Source organism: Wolffia australiana, chromosome 5 (genome assembly GCF_029677425.1).
Source record: "Wolffia australiana isolate 7733 chromosome 5, ASM2967742v1".
Classification (NCBI taxonomy): domain Eukaryota; kingdom Viridiplantae; phylum Streptophyta; class Magnoliopsida; order Alismatales; family Araceae; genus Wolffia; species Wolffia australiana.
Genome location: NC_135839.1, coordinates 20416928 through 20441924, shown reverse-complemented (window position 1 = coordinate 20441924; position 24997 = coordinate 20416928). Strand labels below are relative to the sequence as shown.

Here is a 24997-nt window from a genome sequence, read left to right as displayed (position 1 = left end):
GTGAATGTGATGAAAACAAACCGACGAGAACGATAAAAGACAAAACACGAGAAAAGAACGATGAAAACAAAAGTGATAATCGAGCTATTTCACCTGACCTTCGATGACGGTGTCGGGCGGCGCGGACGACGTCGTCGGTGATCCTTGATGGCGTACGCCATCAAGGAAGAAGTAAGATATTTGAAATTAATTAATGATATAATAATTATGGGTGGCATTAACGAAGATTAAGTTTTAAGGGCATTTTAGCACAATATTTTAATGTGTGTTTTGATGAATGTTCAAAGTAATGCCTCCCTTGATAAGGGTTGTGATCAAAGCACAATAGATCCTCAGTCAACTAGTTGACTGATTATAAGTGAAGATAAAATAAGAGCCTTAATTACATTAAGAGGCTACTTAGTTTGACTATGAGGGGAACAAGTCAAATCATGTATTTAGGACTTGTATTTTCTATGACATATAGATAAACATATTTTCTAACATATTTCAAATATTTGTCTGAATTGGACTCCAAGTTCACTAATAGTAGAAGACACGAGGAAATCAAAAGTTTTCATTTGAAAACTTGCTCATAACACTTTTGGATGTCTTCTCCTCTTTCTTTTATCTTCCAAAATAATACATGACAAAATTATGGATAAAAATTCCACATAATCAGGAGAACCTGAATAATAAGTAGGAGTTAATTTTTTTGATTATTCTTCGAGAGAATATCTTGGAAATCATCCCGTAAGCTGCTTATTCCATTTTCTTTGTGATTTAATAACGCTCTCCTTTGCTCCCTTATAACTTCTTCAAATATGAATTAAATGGGAGTATCACAGATGATAAACATATACTTCATAGTGAAAATAACTATACATTAAATACAAAATTGAAAAATAGCAAATATTTCTAAAGAATAATCTTCGAAAAAGGTTGGTAGCAATCTGAAGCTTCAGTCATAGTATTCTCCTCTTTATAACTTCTTAAATTCTGAATAAATGGTATTTGTTTAGCGCCTATGGATTTTTATGGGTGTTATGATTAACCATTAAATTCAATGAAAATTCAAAAAATATCAGCAGAATTATTCAAATGAAGATCCTCTGTCCAAGGTTTTTGGTGGGGTGGATTCTAAGGGATAGTCTAGATATCCTTGTAACTTCTTCAAACCAGCAGAAAAAAACACGATTCCAATTCCTAAGGATCTGGCATGATGTTAGACACAAACTTGGTGTTTGTAATTTTTCACATGGCTAATGACTAAATGTATTTAGTATGGGAGAGAGAAAAAGACTTAATCAATGCTTCAATTTTGAGTTGGCGTGATTCACTTCATAAGCCATACAAGGCAAAACTTTAGGAAATGTATTTCTTCCATGGATTCATAAAAAATTGAAGCAGACTATTTTTTGTGAATCCATAAAAACTTAAAAAAAATAGAAATTATGTTAGATATAAGATGTCATCATTTTCAAAATATCATAAATGTTTATTCATCTATGTTGAAGCTCTAGAAAATAATCTACTAATATTGATATAAATATCTAAAGGAGCAAGATAAGTTCATTTAGGCCATGACGTTTCTCTGAGAAAACGATGCTCGGCATAAATATTTGACTAATGAAATAGGATCTGGTTATCGAAATGTCATAAAAATATATAATTCTAACTCGATGATTTGGCCCACTGATGACACGGTCAAACATCGTTTGAACCATATGAAGGTAGTCATCCAATGCATGCATGAGTTGCATAGGTTGAATGCAGTAAGTTATCTTCATTTGCACAGGCCACTTCAAATATTCATCAAAACATAACCTTCAACTCGAAACAATGTTCAGCTTCAAATGATATTTAATTTAATATATTTAGTTAGTTTGATTCCAAACCCATTAAATATCACTGCCAAAACATCAAGATAACTTTTGCTGTGACAATTATTGTGCGTTATCGTATTTGGATGTTATAAGCCAGAGTTTGTTTTCAGGGGTTATTGGGCCTATTCTATTGATCAACGTGGATAGCGCCCTCTGAGATTAGGGAACGACAGCCATCATCCATCGCGTCACGGTGATAGCAACGTGACAGATGACGTCCCGGTGACGTTGATGAAATTAGGGGCCCATGACGGTGATGGTGACAGATGACGAACTGGGCGTGACGGTGATGTAACGGTGACGGAGGGCCTCGAATGAGTGATGTGACGGGACGGCCATCACAGATGACGGCTGTGACGGATTTTTTAAAATGACCAAAAAGCTTAAAAATTGTTAGATTTGAGATTTTCGACGGCTGAGATTTCACCACGTGGTGTCACTAACTCGATTTCTTGGCATTTTGCAGAAAAGTCCCTGCATTAATTCACGCACACAAAGGGATGCCGTCCAAAGATAATTGGAGATATGCCCCTCCAATTCTCTCTCCTCCGCATGGTTGTTTTTACCGTTGCACGTGACGGTGATGCCGTCCGGTGACGGGGACATGACGGGGATGCCGCAAACCATGACGGTGACGCGGACGTGACAAATTTTTCCAAAATCCTTGGACGTGTGACGGGACGGTGACATGATGAAACTTTCATCATGTCCCCGTCCATCACGGATCGTCATCCGTCCCTGTCAGAGATTAAGTTGGTTGCCGCCAGCACGATCGGCAAGCTCTGAGATGGCTTGCTGACGTGTACAGCCCGCATCCACGAGGTATATAACCCAAACGCCTGCCCCCCTTTTTAGGCTAATTCATTGTTTTTCTTCATCCCTCTCGATTTGAACTGAGTCGGATTCTTATCGGCGGTTTCCCGCGGGTTGAAGCTTGTGAAATGTTGGCTGTGAAGAGTTGCTCGCCTAAGATCTGCATCTCCGTTCTCAGATGGCAGATCTGCGTTCGCGTTCGTACTCTCGTCCGGTGCAGAGGCGGCGGTCCAATTGTCCCCAGACGAATCTCTTCCTCTGGAGATCGTCAGGTACCGGGGTGTTGTAATGTTGAATTTCGATTTGGACTGGAATATTTGTGAATTGACTATCCCGCGTACTTCGTTTTTTGAAATTGTTGCCGATTTTCTGCTCCGCAGCTTGATTACGATCCTTCGAGAGACCTACTTGAATTGGAGGTGGATATCCAATCGAGGTACGCCGTTTCAACCGAGTTTAAGAACTAATATGAGATGCATTTGGTCCTCAATATGATAATGCGTGCTTGTTTCGTCGGTTGATTCTCGTCGGTTTGTGTGGCCGTTTGATTGATTTCGATGCAGGAAGTTCATCTCCGAATCGCCAAAACTGAGGTCCTGGTTTGGACCAAATGGACAGTACATCAGAGAACTGCCTTGCCCTACTTGCAGAGGAAGAGGCTATACGCCTTGCACTGAATGCGGGATCGAAGGACCACGAGCGGACTGTTCGGAATGTAATGGCAAGGTGCCTTTCGTTGCTTTTCTTCTCCCCCAGCAAGTCTTTGCAAGTCGCGTTTCTCTCCCTCTGGCTTTTGGATGCTTCCGTTCTTGACATTTTTAATATCTTTGGGTTATATCTTCAGAGAAGAGAACAATTTTATGAAAGACAGGGTTGATCAAAATAATCATCGTCTTCTTACAATGCATCTCAGGGTCTAAAAACATGCCAGAAATGTCTTGGAGATTGTGTTATTTGGGAGGAGTCGATTGACGAGAGACCCTGGGAGAAAGCCCGATCAAGGTGTCAATCCGCTCTCGTCTTTCAGCTCTGTCTTAATTGGAACAGAAAGCATAACAATAATTATTTTCCAGTATTTTCAGCAAAAAACTCATTTCCAATTTTCCAGTATTTGAAAGCTAACTAGTTTCTGCCATACAATTCAGTGCGTTTAAGGAGGAAATTGGTTGATATTACAAGTTATTTTGCGGCCTCATTATAAATCAAACTTTCTTCGTCGAAAATTCGACGCTATTTTTCGCAGCTCCCCTCTCAAAGTGAAGGAGGATGATGATGTTGATAATCTTGATATAGAGGTGGCCGTCGCCAGAAAGTCCAAGCGGGTGTATCAATCACCATCCCCTGAAGTTGGCCGAAAGATTAGCCGATCATTAAAGGTTTTCTTTCAAAAATCTGCTTCCACATTTCTACGTCTTTCATCCTTCAATCTTCTCAACTAAATCTTTCGATTGCAGAGTCTCAACGCAAAAACAGGTCTCTTTAGCAAGAGAATGCGGATCATACATCGCAACCCTACGTTGCATGCTCAAAGAGTAGCAGCAATCAAGGTTCTAAACTTAGGCTCAGACGATCAAAATCTGACTAGAATGCTTGATATAATCTGATCGAATCTAATTAAAAGCGAATTCCAGAAAACCAAGGGAACACCGGAAGCGAGGAAGCAAGCCTCCGAAGCCATGAAAGCCTTCTTCAGCGACCCGGAAAACCGCAAAAGTAGAAGCCTATCCATGAAAGGCAAGGACCAATTTATGAAAAATTTCAAGGGTTTCTACCGCGTAGGGAATATTAATACAAACTATTTTTTTGTCCTGGTATAGGAGTGAAGTATTTCTGCAGTCACTGTGGGGAAGAAGGCCACAGGAGACACTACTGTCCGTCTCTGAGTAAGGGGTCCGGAAAGAGACAATTCCATTGCCGCATATGTGGGGAGGAAGGTCATAATAAGAGAACATGTCCAAAGAATGTTGCTCGGGCTGAAAGCTGCCAACACAGATGCAAGCTTTGCGGGCAAGAGGGCCACAACCGGAGGACATGCTCCTTAAGAAAGTCAACTTCCAATAAGGTCAAAGTCAATCTAATATCTGACAGTTTGAAAACTTATTCCTGCCGAATTTGCCTCGGAAAAGGGCACAATAGCAGAACATGTCTGCGTAAAGAAGACCACAATTTAAACTAAAATGGTACGTTTGATTTGATCCAGAGCTTGATTCTTTTTATGTTTTATAGTAAAGTTTTTATAGATGGGTATGATGCTGGCCACGTATCATTATAGCATGTTCACCGGTGACTTTAGAATCACTTGGCGGAGAGTAAATAATAAGGTTTTCTGAAGAAATGAATGTATAAATGAATGCTAGAACATGATCTTTGTTTTGTGTCATAATTTACATATAAGCTGCATACTTTAATAGATCAGAAGCCTTCCGTGAGGGCAAACACTCGGCCAGACAAAAGGGGAGGCAGTTTCGAAACGGCAGCCTGGATTTCCTGCTAGGAAAACACATTTAATAAGATGGAAAGAGGGATTACAAAAGATATCTTAAAATCATGATGTCTAATGGACTCACCTCGGCATGATATCGAGCAGAGAAATGGATCAGAAGAATGGCTTTATTTTCAAACTTCTCGGCACATCGAGCAATCTGCAATAAAAAGTAGTGTAGCTTGGCTCAAACAGTTCGAGTCCTTCAAAAAAACTGTGTGATGAAGTAGGGCCAACCTCGAACAGATGGGTGTGGCCGTAGTCCCTTGCATCCTCTATCTTCATCGAATCATCGACGAAGGTGCTCTGGAAAAAACGTAAGCTTGTTATAATACATTCAAATCGATATGTTCTTGATTCGAATGATTTTCTTTCTGCGTAGTCCAGAAATATACAATTCCCTTTCGTTTTTTTTTTCCCAATGAACGAAGATTTCAGGTGGCTAAAAATAGAGCAGACCTCCATCACAAGAACACGAGCTTTGAGGGCGTCGACGTTTTCATCGTCGTATATAAAATCGGACATTGTATCCCCGGTGAAAGCAATCTCCGGCGATGAAATCGTCTCAGTTACCTATGATTCAATGAAGATGAGGATCCGAAATATCTCTCCGATCATCATCCTATTCATAGAGTCCAAGAAAAACAAACCTCCACACCGGATAACTTCAGTTTCTTGATCTCCGTCCCTTGGAGATCCAGGTACTCTTGCTTTAGTTTATGCCTCAGATTATATATCACATAACCCTAGCACAACCCCACAAACCGTGTTGAGACAAAGACGATGGCAATCAGCCGAAGAGATTCACTCACCTGGCTAGGGATCGAGTGGTAAGTTCTGAACGCTTTCACTTTGAGATCTTTCCTTAGATGAAACTCCTCCCCTGAAAACACAAACCTACATCAACACCCATTCATCACTGTAAACGAAGACAGTGAGATAACCTTATTCTGACCTATTTCCAAAGCCACAAGACGATGGTTCAGCTCGGACTGATCCATCGCTCGGTGCACTTCAAAGAGCTTCTCCACATTGTCTTTCACAGAAGGCGGGACGAAGATCGTGGGCGGCTTCATCTTGTACAGTCCGCGGGTGGCGACGTACATCGGCAGGCCTCCCTGGAACGTTGATTCCATCGTTCTGATTACGGAACGAACGGTCCGGATGGGGAGGAGATGGGTTTGAGGGATGGGATTACTATGTGATCCATGTGGCCGTGGGAGATGAAGAGGAATTCCTGCGAGATGGCGCGCTGGGGGCACCGGCCGATGTCGAAGGCAAGCCTTAGCGTGGGGAAGATGACGCAAGTCTCGCGTCCTCCGATGGAAAGTCCTTCTATCGGATACCCTTCGATCTCCAGGCGATTGGCCTTCTTCGTTCCTGCCTCTGCCGCCATGGCGTCCAAAAAGGAAATGTGTAATGAAGATTGAAGACTGAGCTGAAGAAGAAGAAGAAGAAGAAGAAGCCTTTATTTGCAGGGAGAGGAATGACGGATTATCCGTCTTCCGTCTCGTCCCTTATTATGTGACGGGATACTGACCAAACACCGTCCTGTTACGTCGGTGTAATTAGAAGTTTGTGCGCTACGTTTTATGAGAGAAGGGTAAAACCCTGTATAAGCCTGCTGCTTTTCTACCTTCCCGGCGATGGATGAAACGGAGACTGTTGCTTCGTGGTAGTGCTTTTCGAGAGCATGTTTGGTGATGTTCTTCGCTGGGTATCGGTGGAAGGAAGAAATCGCGGCGCGATGTGCCGCAGGGATTTGCCGGGATTTAGGCTTTGTCGGAGAAGGTATGTGTCGTGCCGTGGCTTGCTTTTGGTAGAATTTCGGGTTGGATCGCTGGAAATGTGAATTTTTCCTCTGCTTAATTTTTTAGGTTTTACTCGGTCGGTCGTGTTGCGGAAAAGCAATTTTCGGGGCATAGTCGGAGATAGACTGGTAAACTGCCATTCCCAGCGATGGTTGTCTCTTATAATGGATGAAATATTTTCATGCTTGGACTCCTTGGAAGTCACTTTTTTGTCTAGGGTTCCATTGCAGGCTCTGATCGGGAGCCCGAGAGATGGAACTGAGCAGTCTACGAAGACGTCTTGTCCGTTTATGTCGCAATCTAGGTATACGATGATTACCAATGTCGAGTTTTTGAAGTCAACGACCGCTTCTGTCTGTTTGAAGAGTTCTCATTCTGTACCTGAATTAGGTTAATGAATTTTCCCGTGGTTACATTATTAATGAAAACTTCTAAGTTTTGGTTATGGAACGGAGAATTGAGACCGCCTATTTTTACTTCTGAGACACCATCTTCGTTGGTTTGAAACTTCTTTGAATGATTTTATCTGTTCCAAGACTGGCACATCGGTAATGACATAAATTTGCTTCTGTAGAGCGAGCAGAAAACATTTCTAGTTGAGGGAAGTAATGTGTCCCTTTTTGAGGGCTATCAACCTTAGTGACATGTATTACTTGTCCAGCATACTAGGCCTTTTGATTATCTATGCAATTTTTCCTTTACGGTCATCTCTGGTTCAAGTTTTGTTTTATTTTGCCTTTTCTGTAATTGATGCAAATTTCATTGGTGTTGAAACGTCTTTTATAAACATTATATATTTCTTAGGAATAGCCGATTCCCGATTTTCGTCTCTCTGATAACTTTTGAGATAGAATTTCGATTCTAAGGGTACATAAGTAGGAGAGAGGTTCAGGAAAACCTTACTGTCTTATGAACCCTGTTCTGGAAACCGTTGTAAAATGTTGTCGGTTAATCTAATTATTTTTAAACAAAACAATGTTTGTATCACACAATTTTTATGTTCGAGGTAATGAATAACAGCTTTAATGTTTTCTAATACATGCGAAATGGTTAGAAGCTTCATATTAGTGCGTCCTAATTCAAAGTGGTCCTATCTAGCTCTTCAGCAATTAAGTGCACTTCTAACCATTCCTAGTTGTGAGCGATTATGGTATTCACAATGATGATCACTCATTGTGTTTAAACAAAACAATGAACTCTTCCGGCTGCAGTGGTGTCCTGCTGCTCCAGCCTCTGGTCGCTGTTGTAAAGTATCCCCGTGCCTGTCTTTCCATGCAGGTAGCTCTTTAAGGAGGTGTTGCATGTGCGACCCTCCCCGTACATGACTCCGGTTGTTCCCCCTTTTTTCTTAAGTCTCCCCCGATACATTCTATTAAAGAACGTATCAGTGTCACTGGGCCAAATAAGGAAATGGATAGAATGAACCAAGCAAGAACCAAACTCACCAGAAAATCAAATTATTCATTCAAAATACGCATCAAAAACCCACAGATAGTCTCTGGAAATCTGAATCAGCTGTTTCAAGCCCCGACAAAGAGGATTACCTGCTACCTTCCCCTTGCCTTAGCCCTACCATGATCCTCACTTAAGGGTGGGGTTACGACTATTATCACTTATCACATGCATTCATAAAACACACATGCCGGGCCCTCTCACAAGAGGGGTACTTAATCAGACTGTTTGAACGAAAGAATGTCCCTCAATCATGGGCAGGGTGGGTAAACGGATAGAGCACATAGATAGCAACCATTATTTATCCGCAGGTCACAAGGTGGAATAATTATCTGTAAGCCATTGCAAAAATAAAATACATATTAAAGTAATACACACACTGTGGTGATTTAAAAACTCCCAATTATCTACTTAGCTTACGTTTGTGTTCTTTTTATCTTTTAACAGTAAAGTATGTGAAATGACAAGTCTTTTAGTGCTCGCTTGTTAGAGGTTATGCCCACAACTTTTCCACCTGTAATCTCGTCTTTGGTATCATGTTTATACATATTTGCATGCCTTTGCATGTACTATATATTTGGTATCATGTGATAGGATTATAATTCTTTCTTGTAATAAGCTACTTTGTGATGTTATAATTCAACTTCAATATAGACTTTTAAGAGAAAGAAAGGTCATCAGTATTTTCTTCTAGAAGGCGTCCGTGTACCGCCTTTTGAGCATCCTATGATTTTATTTTTCTTTCCATTTCATTCAATAATCGAAGTTATTACATTTTTCTCGTTGTCTTTAAAAAGATATCACATGTTTTCTTGTAAAACGATATTTTCATAATCTTCATTTATCCATTTTTATAATTTTTTTCCCTTTTCTACAGATTCCTTGCATGCTTGGATACCAAGAGGGCCTCATGCCGAACAAATTTTTGGTATGTCGTTTTGCAGATCAGATTTCCCAAGTTTTAAATACTCGTATGCTTGTGTGAATAAAAACATTAAAAAACTATTCGTACTTCTATAATGTCCTACTGAAATGCATCATTATTCAAAGCTTCCACACTGAGCCAGACTGCTGTGATAACTAGCCCGCTGTTGCAATAAGAATTTCTTACCCTATCAGGTTCATCTGGCAAGGAAGTTTATCTCATTCACGAATCTGTAAAAGGCATATCGAGTATGTGAACCGCCATGTAAGACCAGGGGAAAAATCATGGGAGAATTTTCAAGGCACTTATGTAAATCATCTGTCAATGTCGGAGTTTGGCGTTTCTGACTTAACCTGGTGATATGATGTACTAATTAACTAGTAAAATTTCATGATATAATTACGACGTCCTAAAAAGTTTTCTTAACATACGACGAAGGATGACCAGAATTGCACTTTCATTCATATGATTCACTCAGCTAGGCGTCCAGTTTTTATTATGAAAGGTGTGAAAGAAGAATGAAACTGTATAAATATGTCTATTTCATTCGTGTGTAAACATGTTCGTCAATCAAAGGAAATGAAGATTTTTTTAGCTTGAAGTTAATAAAATCAGTGAAGACGATGAGTCTGGAGATTCATAACGTTCGTTGCCAGAAAGATGTTCTACAATGACAACTATATCACCATAGTGAACTGCCGTTATGAAAACTGGTTTTCTTCACGGAAATGCCATACATCTCAGCTCCCGTACATCTCAGCTTCATCAAAAGGTTGACGACGCATGCGTCCGTCGCTTTTTAAGATCGTACTTCCCGTGTTATTGACTTCTCTCGCAAAAATTTTATAGTATATTTTCATGTCTTTATCAAATAATTATCATCCCTTAAATCCTCACTCGTTTTTCTCTCATGATATGCTGCAACCTTCAGTTCCTTGTCCTCGAATTTCTGGATAGACCAAATGTTTTCATTTCTCCTCTAAGTGTTCTTGTCTGGCGTGATTTTCATGAGCTTTCTAAGTTATTCTGATTATCTTGTGGCATTATCATCAAAACACACTTTCTTCCCTGGTGAATACTGCTCAATATCAGATATTTCTATACTATTTACCATTTGTTTTCTGTATGCCTATAACTGATATTGCTGGAATTAAAATTGTTGTTTCATGTCCCAAAAGTCAGAAGAAAACTTTGAGGATTATTCTGTTACTGTTGAGCTATCTCGTGAAAAAGTTCCATCCATTATTTGAATCTAACAGGGAAAACCGCGCTAAATTTGTGTTATGATTCTGAAGTTTCTCTTCTAGGCTAAAACAACACGCAGAGTGGTTATTCAGTTTTTTTAGAAAATGCCTTATACATTATTCTGATCTTGAATTCCACTCGTTCTCTTGTCATGATGTCCTGGATTAAATACAGGAGGTCCAAGGAGAGGGGTGTTGTTCTTCCAATTGCACCGCCACTTCTATGCCACTAATCAAAAGTCGAATGGGGATTCTACATGCCAACCGAATAGAGAGTCTACTGCCAAAAGGCTTCCTTCTGACGAAGTCAACGACATTTGCCGTATTCTGTCACGTGAGGCATGGGGCCCAGCCTTGGAGGACACCCTCTCGTCAAAGAACTACGATCTTCTTCGTCCTGGGTTTGTTAATGACGTTCTGAGGAACCTCAAGGATCCGAAGTGTGCTATAAATTTCTTCTGGTGGGTAGAAAGCAGAACAGGACAATCCCTGGCGCCCGAAGCATACAACTCAATCCTTAAGTTGATAGCTAATGCCAAGAATCCTGAGCATTTGGAAAAGATTCTGGAATCGATGAGTGTAGCTGGATTCGGGCCACTGAATGACACCTGTGTGGAGATGGTCTCTAGCTTCATCGCCAGTGGTATGCTGAAACAGGCAGTTGAGGTGATACAATCTCTTCGTAAATTCAAGTTCCGACCGGCTTTTTCGGCATATACTACACTTATCGGTGCCCTTGCCGATTCTCAAGAGGCCGATCTCGCTCTCTCCATGTTCCATCAGATGCAAGAGATCGGTTACGAAGTCAACGTGCAGTTATTCACCACTCTTATCCGGGTTTTTGCCAAGAAAGGACAGCTGGATGCCGCTTTGTCCTTGCTGGATCAGATGAAAAGAGACTCCTATGATGCAGACCTTGTTCTATATAACGTCTGCATTGACGGTTTCGGCAAGGTGGGCAAGGTGGACATGGCCTGGAAGTTCTTCCATGAGATGAAGGCCCGAGGGCTCACACCTGATGATGTGTCATATACAAGCATGATTGGTGTCCTCTGCAAGTGCAACAGACTTAATGAAGCAATCGATTTGTTTGAGCAGATGGAAGCTGGCAGGAGAGTTCCTTGCGCTTATGCTTATAATACCATGATAATGGGCTATGGTTCTGCTGGCAGATTCCGCGATGCTTATGCGTTACTCGAGAGGCTTCGAGAGAAGGGGTGCAGGCCTAGTGTTGTGGCATATAACTCCATCCTCACCTGCCTTGGGAAGAAAGGGATGGTCGACGAAGCGACACGTGTCTTCGAAGAGATGAAGAAAGATGCCGGACCGAATATGTCAACATATAACATTCTCATCGACATGCTTGCTTTGAAAGGGAATCTCAAGTCTGTGCACGAGCTTTTGGTCACCATGGAAGAATCTGGTCTGTTCCCCAACGTTCTGACGGTCAACATAATGGTTGACCGACTGTGCAAGGCACGGAAGGTCGATGAAGCAGTTCAAATCTTTGACACCATACAAAAGAAGGGTTGCCGTCCAAATTCCTTCACCTTTTGTTCTCTGATCGACGGGCTGGGGAGGAATGACCGGGTCGACGAAGCGTATGCCTTGTTTGAGAAGATGCTGGACTCTGGTCTACCCCCCAACGTAGTCGTCTACACTTCCCTGATAAGAAGTTTTTTCAGATGCGGCAGGAAGGAAGACGGGCACAAGGTTTATAAAGAAATGAGGCGCAGAGGCTGCCGTCCTGATCTCACTCTTTTCAACACTTACATGGATTGTGTGCTGAAAGCCGGGGAAATTGAGCTGGGCCGTCAAGTGTTTGAGGACATCAAGAAGAGTGGGTTCCGGCCCGATGCCCGAAGTTACTCAATTCTAATACATGGGCTCACAAAAGTTGGCCTGGCCCGGGAAGCTTGCGGGCTGTTCAATGCCATGAAGGAAGAGGGATGCGCACTGGACACTCTAGCCTACAATTCAGCCATTGATGGATTCTGCAAGGCAGGGAAAGTGAACACGGCGTACGAGCTTCTGGAGGAGATGAAGGCACAGGGGCATCATCCGACGGTCGTGACATACGGGTCCGTGATTGATGGGCTGGCCAAGATGGACCGTTTGGATGAAGCCTACATGCTGTTCGAAGAAGCAAAGTCCCAGCCGATAGAGCTGAATGTAATTATTTACAGCAGTCTGATTGACGGGTTTGGGAAAGTGGGGAGAGTAGACGAGGCGTACCTAGTCATGGAGGAGATGATGCAGAAGGGTCTGACTCCGAGCGTTTACACTTGGAACAGCCTAATTGGTGGGCTGGTGAAGGCGAAGGAGATAAGTGAGGCCCTGGTCTGCTTCCAGTCCATGAAAGACGTGAAGTGCGCACCTAATGTTCACACTTACAGCATGCTAATCAATGGACTTTGCCAAGTGCAGAAGTACAACAAGGCCTTTGTACTGTGGCAGGAGATGCAGAAGCAGGGAATTAAGCCTAGCGTGGTGTCGTACACAACGATGATTTCTGGGCTCGCCAGGGCTGGAAATGTGGCCGAGGCAAGCGGGCTTTTCCAGAAGTTTAAGTCCTTAGGCGGGGTTCCTGATGCGGTTTGTTATAATACCATGATAGAGGGGCTGAGCAGCGCGAACAGGGCAGCGGAGGGGTTTAGGGTTTTCGAGGAGGCCCGGACGAGGGGTTGCCAGATCTCTGCCAAGTCTTGTGTTCTTCTTCTTGACGCGTTGCACAAGGCCGAGTGCCTTGAGCTTGCCGGTGTCGTTGGTGCAGTGCTGAGGGAGATGGCCAAGTCCCAGCGCAATGCTAGGAGTATTTAATTTTATCGCCGATGAAAGTTGGATTCTCTAATTTTTATTCAGAAGTTCATCAAGAAGAGCTCGTGGTAAGTTTTCTAATTGGTCCTCGCTATGTATATTTTCGTGGTAAGTTTTCTAATTTGTCCTCGCTTTGTATATTTTTCTTCAAATAATTTATTTATTTTTTTCCTCTGATGATTGGCATAGTTTCTCCCAGTCACTGATGCAGCAGCATCATCATATGTTGTGTATATATACTAGGTCAAACGTATGTTGTTCTCCTAAAAGATTGGTTTTTATCTTCTTTTTGAAGATTTTAGGGTAAATGAATCTTCAATCGCCGAATTAGATCTTTTATGTTAGCATTCAAGGATAAGCTAAAGTATACCTTCAGTATTGGGGTAGTTTTGTTTTAACCCACTCAAACTCAGATATCTGCACTATGCTCTCTAAGTCTTCATCTGTGAGCATAAGTGATTTCCATCTGCAATACCACGATTATATGATTTAATCGTGGATCAAAGTGGGTTTGTATAGTTTTATTTAAAGGTCGTCAAGGAGAGCCTAATAAAAGTTTTCATGTGGTGCCTTTTTTTTTTCTCCGGTAGTGAACCGCATTTTGAGAATCCAGGGGCCTGTGAGAGGAGAGAGAGATAGAAAGTAAGAAATACCTGTTGGAAAGTTGTCAAGTTGGTGGAGGGATGGTCCAATTGCGCGGTAGAGGGCCGACGTCGTGGATTATCTCCCTGTGACATGACCACACAAGTTTTATCGCCTCCGGCGTGCCAATCCCTGCCCCTCTCGGATCCCCGGCGGGTCCGAACCTGCACCCGACATTGTTACCAAACCTCACTTTTCCTTCCCCACGGTATACGTATACATAGAGAGAGAAATAGAGAGTTTTTAACTCACCAGTGGTTCTGGGGGGCGCCAGTCGTGCGCGCCCTCATCCCAGCGTAGGTCGTCCCATTGACCGTCCTACCCAGTACCTCCTACATGCGAAAAAATAACTGTCAAATCTTGATACAAGTTAAATCAACATCAACATCATATCGTCTCGAAGACATGGTACCAGAACGGGTGGTCCGTCCATTGTGGTGTGATGTACGTTTAAACATGATCAACAGATTCAGCATGAATTTAATCCTGGGTGAAGTAAGAGATGCATAGATGAAATCAGGAATTAGGTTAGAAGGTCTTGCCTGCAGGAATAGAACATCGTTGGAGACTACGGCCGCCGTAAGGTGTGCATGCATCCGTTCGCAAGCATCCAGAACCAGAGACAGTTGATCGTCTTTGTACTCAGTGACAATCTGGGTCAGTTACAAATGGGGATGTCAGGATGCTATCTTTCTTGTTTTGGAAAACAATACATTTTAGTAATAAAGCAGAAAATAAATTTTAGAAATCACCTGGAAAGGTCCGAAGATCTCCTTTGTTACTAGCTCGAAATGTCCCTCCTTGACGAGTTCCGCAAGAGGGACGAATACCGCAGTTGGTTTCAGCGAGCCGTAAATGCTGGGAATGGAGTGGTTCTCCAAGGGCTTGCCTCCGAACAGAACCTTTGATCCTGGAATCTGCAGCAAGTTCTCAATGTGTTCTAGCATGCTATCAGTGGTCACCTGAAGAAACAAACACAGTAAAAGAACCCGTCAGCAACTGTCAGAGTGGCCTGAGTTTTGACAGTTGTTAATACCCTTTTTTTTAAACAAAATTTTGGTTTCCAGGAAAAGAAAATACGTTAATCGCGAGATGAGCTGATGCCGATGTGTTAAGAAAAATGTATTATACATCTCGTAAGAAATTTTTTAGAGTCAAGACTGGTGACTTACTGTCAGCACGGGCCCAATTGTTAGATCTTCAAGTTTCCTTCTCTCCGCAAGCGACTTCATTTTCGACAACAGTGCACTTGAACTCCAATTCTGCATCAAATTACATCCGAATTGCATTTGGACATAGATTTTGTAGACTTGAAAATGACTAAGTTCTGTAGATTAACTTTGGCCCATGGTTCAACGAGGAACCCCACCTGCTCGGATAGGTTTAAGAAAATCGTGTTTTTTGGGAGAGAAATAAACTTCCTGAAATTATTCTTCACATCTAAGTTTACCTCGTGAATGAAAAGAATCGACTGAGCGGAGCACTTTTGACCACTGCAAGCGTAGGCGTCCTGGTCGCATACCCAGGCAACGTAGTCAACCTGATAAGATGGTCACAGAGAATGGGTTTTACAAAACTCACAGAGGGGTAGCCTGTTCTATAGATTCAAAGAGGAGCTACCTCTTTAACATCTGGGCCCAGAATTTTCCAGTCAAATCCAGCGTCTTCTAGTTTAATTCTGCCTTTTAGATCACCGGCAAGTTTTTCTGCCACTCGTGAGCTTCCAGTAAAGAGAGTCATCGATGGTTTTGCCTGGTAAAATTAATGAGATATTAGTCGGTTATTTTTATCAACATCCTCTACTAACACTATTGATAATGAGTTAATCGATTGATTCGTTGACTTGAATGTACAATTCTCAGCGTTCTTGTACAGAGCAGGATCCTAAGCGATGTTAACGACGTGCCAGTAAGAACAGGATTCTGACTTTTAGTAAAAACACTCAAGAAGAGAAATATGGGAAATTAATTGGAAAACTTAGTTTAGGATTAATATTTTTAAAAAATCATGGTTGATCAGTATCCTAATCCAAATCTGATATCCTCATTTAACAGGATTCTGTCTTTTAGTAAAAATATACTGGAAGAGAAATATAGTACGTTAACCAGAAAACTCAATTCAGGATCAATATTTGAAAAAATCATGGTTGATCAGTATCCTATTCCAAATCTGATATCCTCATTTATAAGGCCTCATTCCTTATATTGAATGAGTGGATTTTCCATATTGATCATTAACTCTGCTGGAGGATGCCTGTCGTAGTCTTTTTATTGTTGACTTCCCTTCTGCCCGAAACCTTCTTCAGGGAAGCTTTAATTTTACCTTGTTCTCCAACTATCAGGGAATGTCCTAAATCGCCAGATACTCAAATGGGTAATCTCTTTTCTGATCCATCAAAAAAGGTAAAGTGTCAGTACTGATGTAAGATTCTATGGAGGTCATATATTGTAAATTTTATATCTGTTATGGGTCTTGGGTTGACTTTGGCCTCCCTCAAAAAATTAAATGTAATTGAAAACAAGTAAAAACAAGCACTTTTATATAGTAGATGCTCTTCATGTAATCCATCTGATTAGTTCTGGCACAAATCCATTCACAAACATGGCTTTATCATACGAGAAAGAAACACAGTTCAATAAAGTAAGTCCCCGAATTCTAACCTCCATCAATAGCTTGTTCATTGTGGCACCATCAGTATTAATGAAGTCAACATCTTTCAATGGAAGCCCACAACTGTGAAGAAGGCGTATCATTTGCTCCATCACAATACTCACCTGAAAATATCGCATGTTACTTAATTACAGGTACCAACGTTTTCCTAATTTTTTTGACTATCTGATCAGAAATTTTCTATTTTTTTTTGGGATGAGAGGAGGGAAGAGAGGAACAGGAAGTCAAACCTGAACAAGACTTAAATAAGAAACCCCTCTCTGTCTCTCAGTAAGTTGATATTATTTAATCCTAGTGAATCCCACAAAATTCGTGAACCCTTCTCTTCGAGTCTCAGATGAAGGGAAAGACCAATTAGGTCTCTTCTGGTTACTTGGAGTTTATAAACCTAGATGTACATGAAGAACAAGGAAAGTAGAGAAGGGCTGAGGGAACTATCAATCTTTCAAAGGTTTCCTTAAAAAGACAACTTAATAAAAAAGGCTTTAATCTATGAACGCCGCACGAGAGAATAAATTATTGCCCTGAAAGCAATTGGAATGAGCTTGCAAGAAATGACTGTTCACCAAGATACTAAACATGTTTGAGCTTGCAAAATTCAATGAAATCTATAGAGATCAAGGCTAGTTGTGTGTTCAGGAACGAAATAACAAAAGCAGCCGAAGTACTAGCACCATATGATTTTTTTCAAAAAATATTATGTCCTCCATATGGGGTGTTTAAATTGTCTTAAAATGAAGATTCTTCCGAATCAATAGCGCACCTTACTGTCCACTTTAAGCACTGGTTTGTTGCCCATGTAGAGAGCACCCATCACTTGTAGTAGAGGAATTTCCAAGGGAAAATTGAAAGGTGTAATAATGGCCACCTGTAAAGTGACATAAAATTAATAAACAATATAAATAAAAAAATTAGTCATAATAATTGTCGAGAAACACAAGGCACTTCTAAGAGGATAATATTGCAATGGTCGGATTTTTTTATACACCCGATTAAACCCCAATCCATAAAGTGAGAATAACAATGCAGAATCAAGGAAAACTCGAAAGAAATAATGATACTCTCTCGAGTATGGAGCAGTATGTGAACATAGGGAATTGTAGCCAAAGAGGATGCACCAGTGTTTATAGAGTTCTACCATGTGATGCTGTTATCTTCCCATGCAACTTCCGCATTTTTGGGAAACGCCCTTTTTACCCACTCCACACCTATATTTTCATTCAATTTTAAGATTTTATTCCCTGTATTTGAATATTGTAAACATCCGTTTATGAATGGCCTCTAGGTTTTGATCAAGTTTGAGTAAGCTATATCTGGTACTTTAGCATGTATGAGTAACACACTCTCCTCTCCAGAGGCCTAAAGGTAACCTGGGCGGGAGTCAAATCAGTGCAAACCTCCGGAACCAACTTATTTATCAACTTCGAGTAGGAAAAAGTCACCCAACCATGAAAGATATTCTCTCATTGCATATAATCAGAATATTGTAAATTTATATTATAATATTACGATTACTAGAGTATAATTAACCTGAGTTTGGGAAAAGAACCTTGAACAGACAAAAGGAAAATAGAAGATTATATTCATTCTATGGATACTTTTGTAATTGACGTTATATTATATGTAATGCCGGAATCAAGCATAAAATATCAAAGATGTCATTGTTAGAGTCCTCACGAGTCATTATGTGACTATGACAAGTAATGATTCAAAAATATACAAAAGAAGAAATCCTTACAGGACCATAAGGCCAGCGAAATCCATTACTTGTTTGTCCCAGATGATTACCCGGTACAGAAAATGAACGAGCAAGAAAGCGAACCTGCAATGACAATCAAGACAACCGTGAATGTAGTGTTATCACAGTGATTGCCTGGAAAAGAACAATGTCTTTCGCTCGTATAGGAATATGGTCGAAAATGGGAGAAATAAGAACCCAAATAGAATAAGTTTACAAATAAATCTCTATGTAAAGAGAAAACTGATACAATCCGACCGGATCATATTGTCTTCTTCAATGGAATTCCATAATAAGGAGTAATGGAATGTTTCAATTTGCTTCTGTTCCACGTCCAACAAATGTGAAGGCGAGGGGGACGAGAGATTGAGAGATTTCCGGGGTCAAATGGCAGAAGAGGGGACTGACCAAAGACGAGCTTCCTGAAGATGTGGTGAAAAGGAGATAGAGGGAGAGAGATTGGGCTGAGATGTTGAGTTGAGAAGAGACAAGGAGCTCTAACTTAGTACCACTTCTTGGCTGCTCTCCTAAAGGGACAGCTGCACTATTTAAAGGGAACATGAAAAAGGAAAGAGTGTGAATGTCTCTAGTGCCCAAAAGACGAGATTGTCACCAGGAAGGTGTTAGAGTCCTGATGAGATAACCGATTCTTGAAATCGTAGGACTATAAATAACCCCTTGTAAGGTCATTAGAGGGACTTTTGATGAATGATCACACTTTGGTTTCTTGGCACGAGTAGCTGTATCCAGCTTTTGTGAGGGCAAGAACTCCCGATTCGGAGGTTCTTGATACTTTGTCCACCTATTGCTCTCTCTTCTTCTCTCTTACCTCTTCCACCTCTCATATTCTCCTCTCTATCCCTCGTCCATTTCTTGATTTTTGTTAGATCTCCATGGGGATCGGAACAGAAGGTCAGGGATAATATCAGAAACATTTAAAGAATGCCAATATATTTATCATAATCAGTAAACAAAACTACAGACTAGACAATTACCTGGTCACCCGAGAAGTTCTCCAAAAACTTTTGAGAGACATGTACCTCTGCTTGAGCTTGAGCATAACTCTTTGGCGAAACTCTTTGGATAAGCTTAGAAAAGAAACTAGATACCTAAAGTCTCCCGGAGTAATGGTTATTCAGATATATCCAGCTCATTCATTTGAGACGCACAACTCCAATAAGAGTAAAAACTGAAGAAAAATTACCTCAGGAAAAGAAAGCGTCTGAGCAGCCTTTGCTGAAACATCACCAAACAAAATATATCTGGAAATGGAAGTTACAAATGAGAGGAGACAAAAAAATCAATAAGGTGAAGACAAAATGTGTTTTTAGGAAAATATGATAATTTTTTAGGAGAACATAAACCACCCATTTTTGAAAAATCTGATAGCATTTGAAGCCAAAAGTCACCAAAAGATACAGTATGTATATGAACCGAAGGAAAGAGACCTCTCCGGAGCTCTGATAGGATTATGAAGTCCATACTTGGGGCATTGGGAAAGGCTTTCCACAAAAAGCTGCACAAAAAGAGTGAGCTTAGGGTACCTTCTAGCGATGAATCACCATCGATATGTAATACATCCAATGATAAAAGTAGAAAGTTAAAAGATAAAAGGGAAAATAAAAGATGATAGTCTCTGAAATTCAGAAATGTTCAAACCTGTAATCAGATCGAGAAAGTAAAAGAAATTTTCATAGAGCTACTGTAGTCTTCATGAATGTTGCAAACCTTTATTTCAGTATCCTGGACATCAGCAACTTTGATGAAACGTTGTCCGTTCAATGGGTCAACAACCCAATTCCATCTGGAGGACTTTATCCACTCACCCTGAACTAAAATGAACCATCAGGAACACTATGATTGAAGAGCGGTGAAAAGAATTCTATTTTTTTAATCCATTAAGTATCTCATTTCTAATCAAGATCCAGCCAAAACAATATCTTTCCTGATCGGTGGGCGTAATAAACAACCAAACACATCAAACGGGTGTTATCTGTGAAGGCTAGATGGAGGCATCTCTAATTTCTAAGCACAGCAATATCTGCATAAACCAGATGTTCTTGCCCAATTAGAATGGAAAGAAAGCAACAATTATCACGGCGATGTCTACCATTAACTCTTGAAATGCCATAAGCTGATGTATCATTAGGAGAAAATATTGACAAAACTTTAACTAACCGTAAACTACATATTTGGAGAGTTACGTAGTCCTTACCTAAGTTTTGCACTTCAGCCGGTTCTGACTCCGATATATGTTCGGCAGAAACCGTAGCAAACGTAGGCAAATTGAAAGACCTATAAGATTTTCCTCATGCTTTCAGTAGAATGTCGGGCGTTTTTTATTTCGTGACATCAGTAAGTTTGAAAAATAACTTAAAATATTTAAGTCCATTCTTTCAAATAATCCACAATTCTTGCTGAACTACTAGGGTATTCAAACTAGAGAGGCATTTATCCGTCACGTGCGAGAATATCTTTGAGAAATAAGACACCGGAATTTGATAACAACAATATACATAATCCACATAACAAAAAACGCCGCTACAAAACCTCTAGGGCCGAGTATTCTGTTGTTCCAGCCAAAATTAGAAGGTCGTTGGAAAAAACCATTCCTAAGAATAATTGCGTTAGACGCCGATTACTTCGCAATATGCGCGATGAGAACGATGATATGACAGGATATCCAAACGTAAAAAACAGAAATAAAAAAGAGAAGGCTAAGATCAAGCTCGATCGAGGACAGATGAAATAAACACGAACAAAAAGGAGTGGAGATGGATTACCTACGATTTCTAAATGTTAAATTATGCATCATTTGATGCAGGATCAATCAGCCTCTATACAGAATCAAGTTTCACTCGATCGAAAAGTTTTAATACCTTGATGAAGAGGAGAAATGGCGCTGCGAAGCGATTGAGGAAAGTCCGAGGAAGGTCAAGGACGCCTTTGCGAGCTCTGATCTTCTTCCTTGTCTGCAGAGAGACAACAACCACAAATTCTCCATGATTGAGTTGTCGCGCAAACTAAAAAGAGCGGGACAGAAGCAGAGGAAGACTCTTAAATAAGTAGACCGTCGCAGATCGGACGGTCGAAACGAGGTTTATATAGCTCGTACGTCTCCTCTGAGCCACGTCGGATAAACCGTATGACACGTGTCAACCTTAGCCTGTAATACTAACTGCCACGATGGCTTCGGACGATAGTGCAGGGACGCGGACGGGACGGTAGTTTCGTCCGAGGACGAAAGATCGTCCCGTCCAGGGCTTTGGACGATTGACTGGACGAAGGTTCGTCCGGCCGTTTCCTTTCGCTGTTGTCTCTCTCCACACACCAATATGCATTCTCCAGTGTGGGCACTAGGCAATGCTCAATGGGAAGAGGTGTCAAGTGACAAAGATTCTATTGATGGCGACTTTGCTGACAACGTTCTCGGCAGTCATGCGACCATATTTTTATCAGGTGGTAATGTTCAGTTCTAAATGAGGGAGTTCAACCATCCACCAAGATTATACGGCTACCATCTTGGCTAAAGTCAGGTCATAATAGTTTTTTGTTGTTATTCCTTCTTCTTGGAGCTGGTACTGCGGTAATATTACTGGGAATTTTTTCCATGAAAGCAGAACTACGGAGAGGTAGTAATACGAAAATATTAAAGCGATGTAAAATGCAAAGGAACAAGATAGACGACCATAACGTGACGAATTGTATACATTTTGTGCAGGCCATAGCGGGATGTTTCAGGCTGTCCTAACTAATTGCCGTTAAAAGTGTCATCTCTTATTTGGGCCTGTGAATCGAGGAAATGGAGTGTCGACAGAAGGGTGATGAGAGCGGTCTCGATGCCTTCTCCCTAGGTTTATTAGAATATCATCTGCTTGCGCGGAGTTGTTATTGCACACACTCATGCATCTCTTGAACACCTTACATTCTCGAGGAAGGTTTAGCCATTTTTGTGGCTTTTCCTCTCCTTTCATTTCTAGCCTCTAAGTTTGCCGCGATCACGTCTGAGCAGCATGTCCGTCACTTTACAACACTTTATCAACAAATTTTAGGAATTTTAAAATGTCCTAAAACTTCTTAGGAAAGTATGGAGAGTAATCAACAAGCAGTGACTTACAATCAAATTGCACGTATTACGATTTTTCTCATTAACCTGAAAGAAAACCGAGATTGACAAAAATATTAAATGAATATTTCTCCTGAGGCTATCATGAAGATTAATAACGTAGAAAGATTATAGGTAGGGATCCACTTAAATGATTAAATTGTAATTCATCTCATGTTTCTATACTTTAACATGACAGGATAAAAAACAATTACTATGTTGTTCGTTGCCGTATATATGTAATTACAAGGAGAACTGATTAACCACTTCCTTAAAAGACTAGCATCCATCAATTGTTAATGATTTTTTTAGTATCTCCATGGCTTTTATGAGTAGGCGGTGATAATTGGGTCATTCGGCCCCAAACAGTCTCGTCCCCAGCGATCCATAGAGAGTGGCCTACTTATTTGACTAATATGTCATCGTAAAAGAGTGCTTGATTGAGCTCTTCTAAGTGGCGTCCTTAGTGGAGATTTTGGGAGGGATTCTTAGGGTCTGTGGGGACTTAGGATTTGTTATCCTGTAGCGGTTAGGGTTCATCTTTTTGTTGTATTGAGCTTTGTTGATCTTAGAACTAGTTTCACCCAAACTGAAATGAATGATTCACTGGAATATCGTTGAAACTAATTCTTTGAGGCAAAGTTATTGATGTGGCAGCATGATGCGTAGAGTATAGGGTGAACAGGCATAATTCAAAATCTGGGCCTGAAACGCTTTTTTGGATTGTTAGATCTGAACATCTAAAGTGTGTAAAATATGGGCCTGGATGCTAAAGTCTTGAAATATGAAAAATTAATATAATTTGGTTAAATCTAACACCAATAAGAATTAAAGAAAAACAAAAGGAAAAAGCTGATCATTCAATCCACACTTCACAAGTACAAGATCATTAGGTAATAGCTTATTGCATTTATTTTATATGTTTTTTTCTACCCATCATAAAATGCAAGTTGGGCACAGCTTGTGTATTGTTCACCAACGTTTTTCATGACCTCAATAGAATTTATTTTTCAAATATCTAATGTTCACACAAAATTAATAGGTTAGTATTAGTTTTACAACAGTAAATTTTTTACATAATACAATTTATTGAATATTAAACGTTAATAACTATATCAGTTTTTAAATATTGTATAAATTGGATTTTATGTCTTTCATGCGATGATTTTTTTTTGATGATATTTAAAAATTTTCATTTCATGTAATCCACAAACTTCAAAAATAATACTTTATATTTGTTAAAAAACTAAACATTTGAATCCCTATGTCTGAGAAACAAATATTTTGTTTTCCCTTAATTTAAGACCTTAATATTTATGCCAGTATCATAGTCAGAGGTGCAGTAAAATATTGCATATTTTTATTGATTAACATTGGTTGAATATATATATTAGTTTCATTTCATTGTTAATCACTTTGCACAATGACATCCATAATGAGACCTTTAAGCAATAGTCATCTTATGGAGCTATAAGTTTTGTCACAAATCTCCATTTTATTTATCTATTGCTTACAAATATAAGGAAACTCATGTATAGAATTTCGTAGAACTTTAATATTATGATTCTTTTATAAAATCCATCAATGATGCATATTTATACAATATTTTATAAAACTATATTCACTTTATTCATCAAAGGAAACATTCGAAGTCTTGAATAAATTGGCTCCAGGTGATTGACACATATTGGAATTCTCTATTTTTAATGATGGCCAGTTCCTAGTTTCCAAAGATGAGATGAGCACACATGCACAATCCTAGCCCTTATCTACCTAATAATAAAGAATAAAGTTGGTTTATAGCTTTTTTTCACTTTATACCCTGCTTTATAGTCCTTCAACTTTTGAGTTCATCAATAAGTATAGCATTATTAGTCACAAGGACTACCCTAGATAGACTGTCTCATTAAATTTTGGCTCCATGGATATGAATCGACAACAAAATAGAAAAAGGAATGTAACCACCGAGAGTAAAAGGAATGTGACCACTCTTTTATATTCAAAGCTCTCGAATAAAATTAAGATAATTTTGAAATTTTGATCATTCAATCAGAAAAATATATTTAAAATGATTTAGGGAATAAAAAGATGATAGTTGCATGTTTAAGGCAATAAGTATCAATTATGAAGTAATGTTTTACCTAACGCACACTTTGTTGGAATCCAAAAGGACTTAATCCAAATGGATATGATGATTCCATGTAGCGGAAAACTTATAACGGAATCATAGGGGCGTCAACAAAAACATGAAATGAAGGACCTGTGCACAGATTGCACCCGTGATTTCCCCAATCCCTGAGCAAGACAAGTCAAGCTGCTCATGTGTGCTGCCTCTAGAAATATCCACGGGATCCTTGGCATGTCATATATCCTCCTTTACCCTAGCATGCTTCATTCAATCTCCGTCGCTCGTGTTAAGCCATTATGATTGCA

General features: G+C 40.1%; 4 protein-coding genes across 10 annotated transcripts; 2 read left to right on the top strand and 2 right to left on the bottom strand.

Annotated features, from left to right (window-relative positions):
• Positions 1-2742: 2742 nt before the first annotated feature.
• LOC144703788 (zinc knuckle (CCHC-type) family protein) lies at positions 2743-10847 on the top strand. The gene is made up of 10 exons (XM_078576056.1): positions 2743-2950; positions 3059-3114; positions 3242-3404; positions 3592-3680; positions 3922-4054; positions 4133-4225; positions 4310-4412; positions 4496-4858; positions 9301-9351; positions 10768-10847. Exons 1-8 carry the CDS (start codon positions 2807-2809, stop codon positions 4852-4854), a joined length of 1140 nt encoding a protein of 379 aa, XP_078432182.1. The 5' UTR covers positions 2743-2806; the 3' UTR covers positions 4855-4858; positions 9301-9351; positions 10768-10847.
• TRZ1 (tRNAse Z1) lies at positions 5001-6556 on the bottom strand. Of its 2 annotated transcripts, none has more exons than XM_078576057.1 (8): positions 6359-6556; positions 6116-6278; positions 5973-6043; positions 5811-5906; positions 5620-5733; positions 5398-5466; positions 5246-5320; positions 5001-5168 (listed from the first exon to the last, which is right to left on the bottom strand). In XM_078576057.1, exons 1-8 carry the CDS (start codon positions 6554-6556, stop codon positions 5091-5093), a joined length of 864 nt encoding a protein of 287 aa, XP_078432183.1. In that variant the 3' UTR covers positions 5001-5090. The 2 variants fall into 2 exon arrangements, with proteins under 2 accessions (XP_078432183.1, XP_078432184.1); XM_078576058.1 differs by having other exon boundaries at positions 5001-5165.
• Positions 6586-13586, top strand: LOC144703786 (Tetratricopeptide repeat (TPR)-like superfamily protein). Of its 4 annotated transcripts, none has more exons than XM_078576048.1 (5): positions 6586-6951; positions 7038-7099; positions 7202-7361; positions 9301-9351; positions 10768-13586. In XM_078576048.1, exons 1-5 carry the CDS (start codon positions 6864-6866, stop codon positions 13410-13412), a joined length of 3006 nt encoding a protein of 1001 aa, XP_078432174.1. In that variant the 5' UTR covers positions 6586-6863; the 3' UTR covers positions 13413-13586. The 4 variants fall into 4 exon arrangements, with proteins under 4 accessions (XP_078432174.1, XP_078432176.1, XP_078432177.1 ...); XM_078576050.1 differs by having other exon boundaries at positions 6875-6951; positions 7189-7275; XM_078576051.1 differs by having other exon boundaries at positions 6876-6951; positions 7202-7275.
• On the bottom strand, positions 10767-21517 carry ALDH12A1 (aldehyde dehydrogenase 12A1). 3 transcript variants are annotated; one of them, XM_078576053.1, is made up of 17 exons: positions 21339-21517; positions 20675-20754; positions 20188-20291; positions 19908-19975; positions 19664-19721; positions 19455-19568; positions 18460-18543; positions 17485-17589; positions 16712-16825; positions 15672-15803; positions 15502-15591; positions 15224-15313; positions 14804-15013; positions 14594-14704; positions 14304-14383; positions 14063-14215; positions 10767-13875 (listed from the first exon to the last, which is right to left on the bottom strand). In XM_078576053.1, the coding sequence occupies exons 1-16, from the start codon at positions 21461-21463 to the stop codon at positions 14077-14079; spliced, it is 1704 nt and encodes a 567-aa protein (XP_078432179.1). In that variant the 5' UTR covers positions 21464-21517; the 3' UTR covers positions 10767-13875; positions 14063-14076. The 3 variants fall into 3 exon arrangements, with proteins under 3 accessions (XP_078432179.1, XP_078432180.1, XP_078432178.1); XM_078576054.1 differs by having other exon boundaries at positions 10767-12257; XM_078576052.1 differs by lacking the exon at positions 10767-13875 and having other exon boundaries at positions 13962-14215.
• Positions 21518-24997: the final 3480 nt, after the last annotated feature.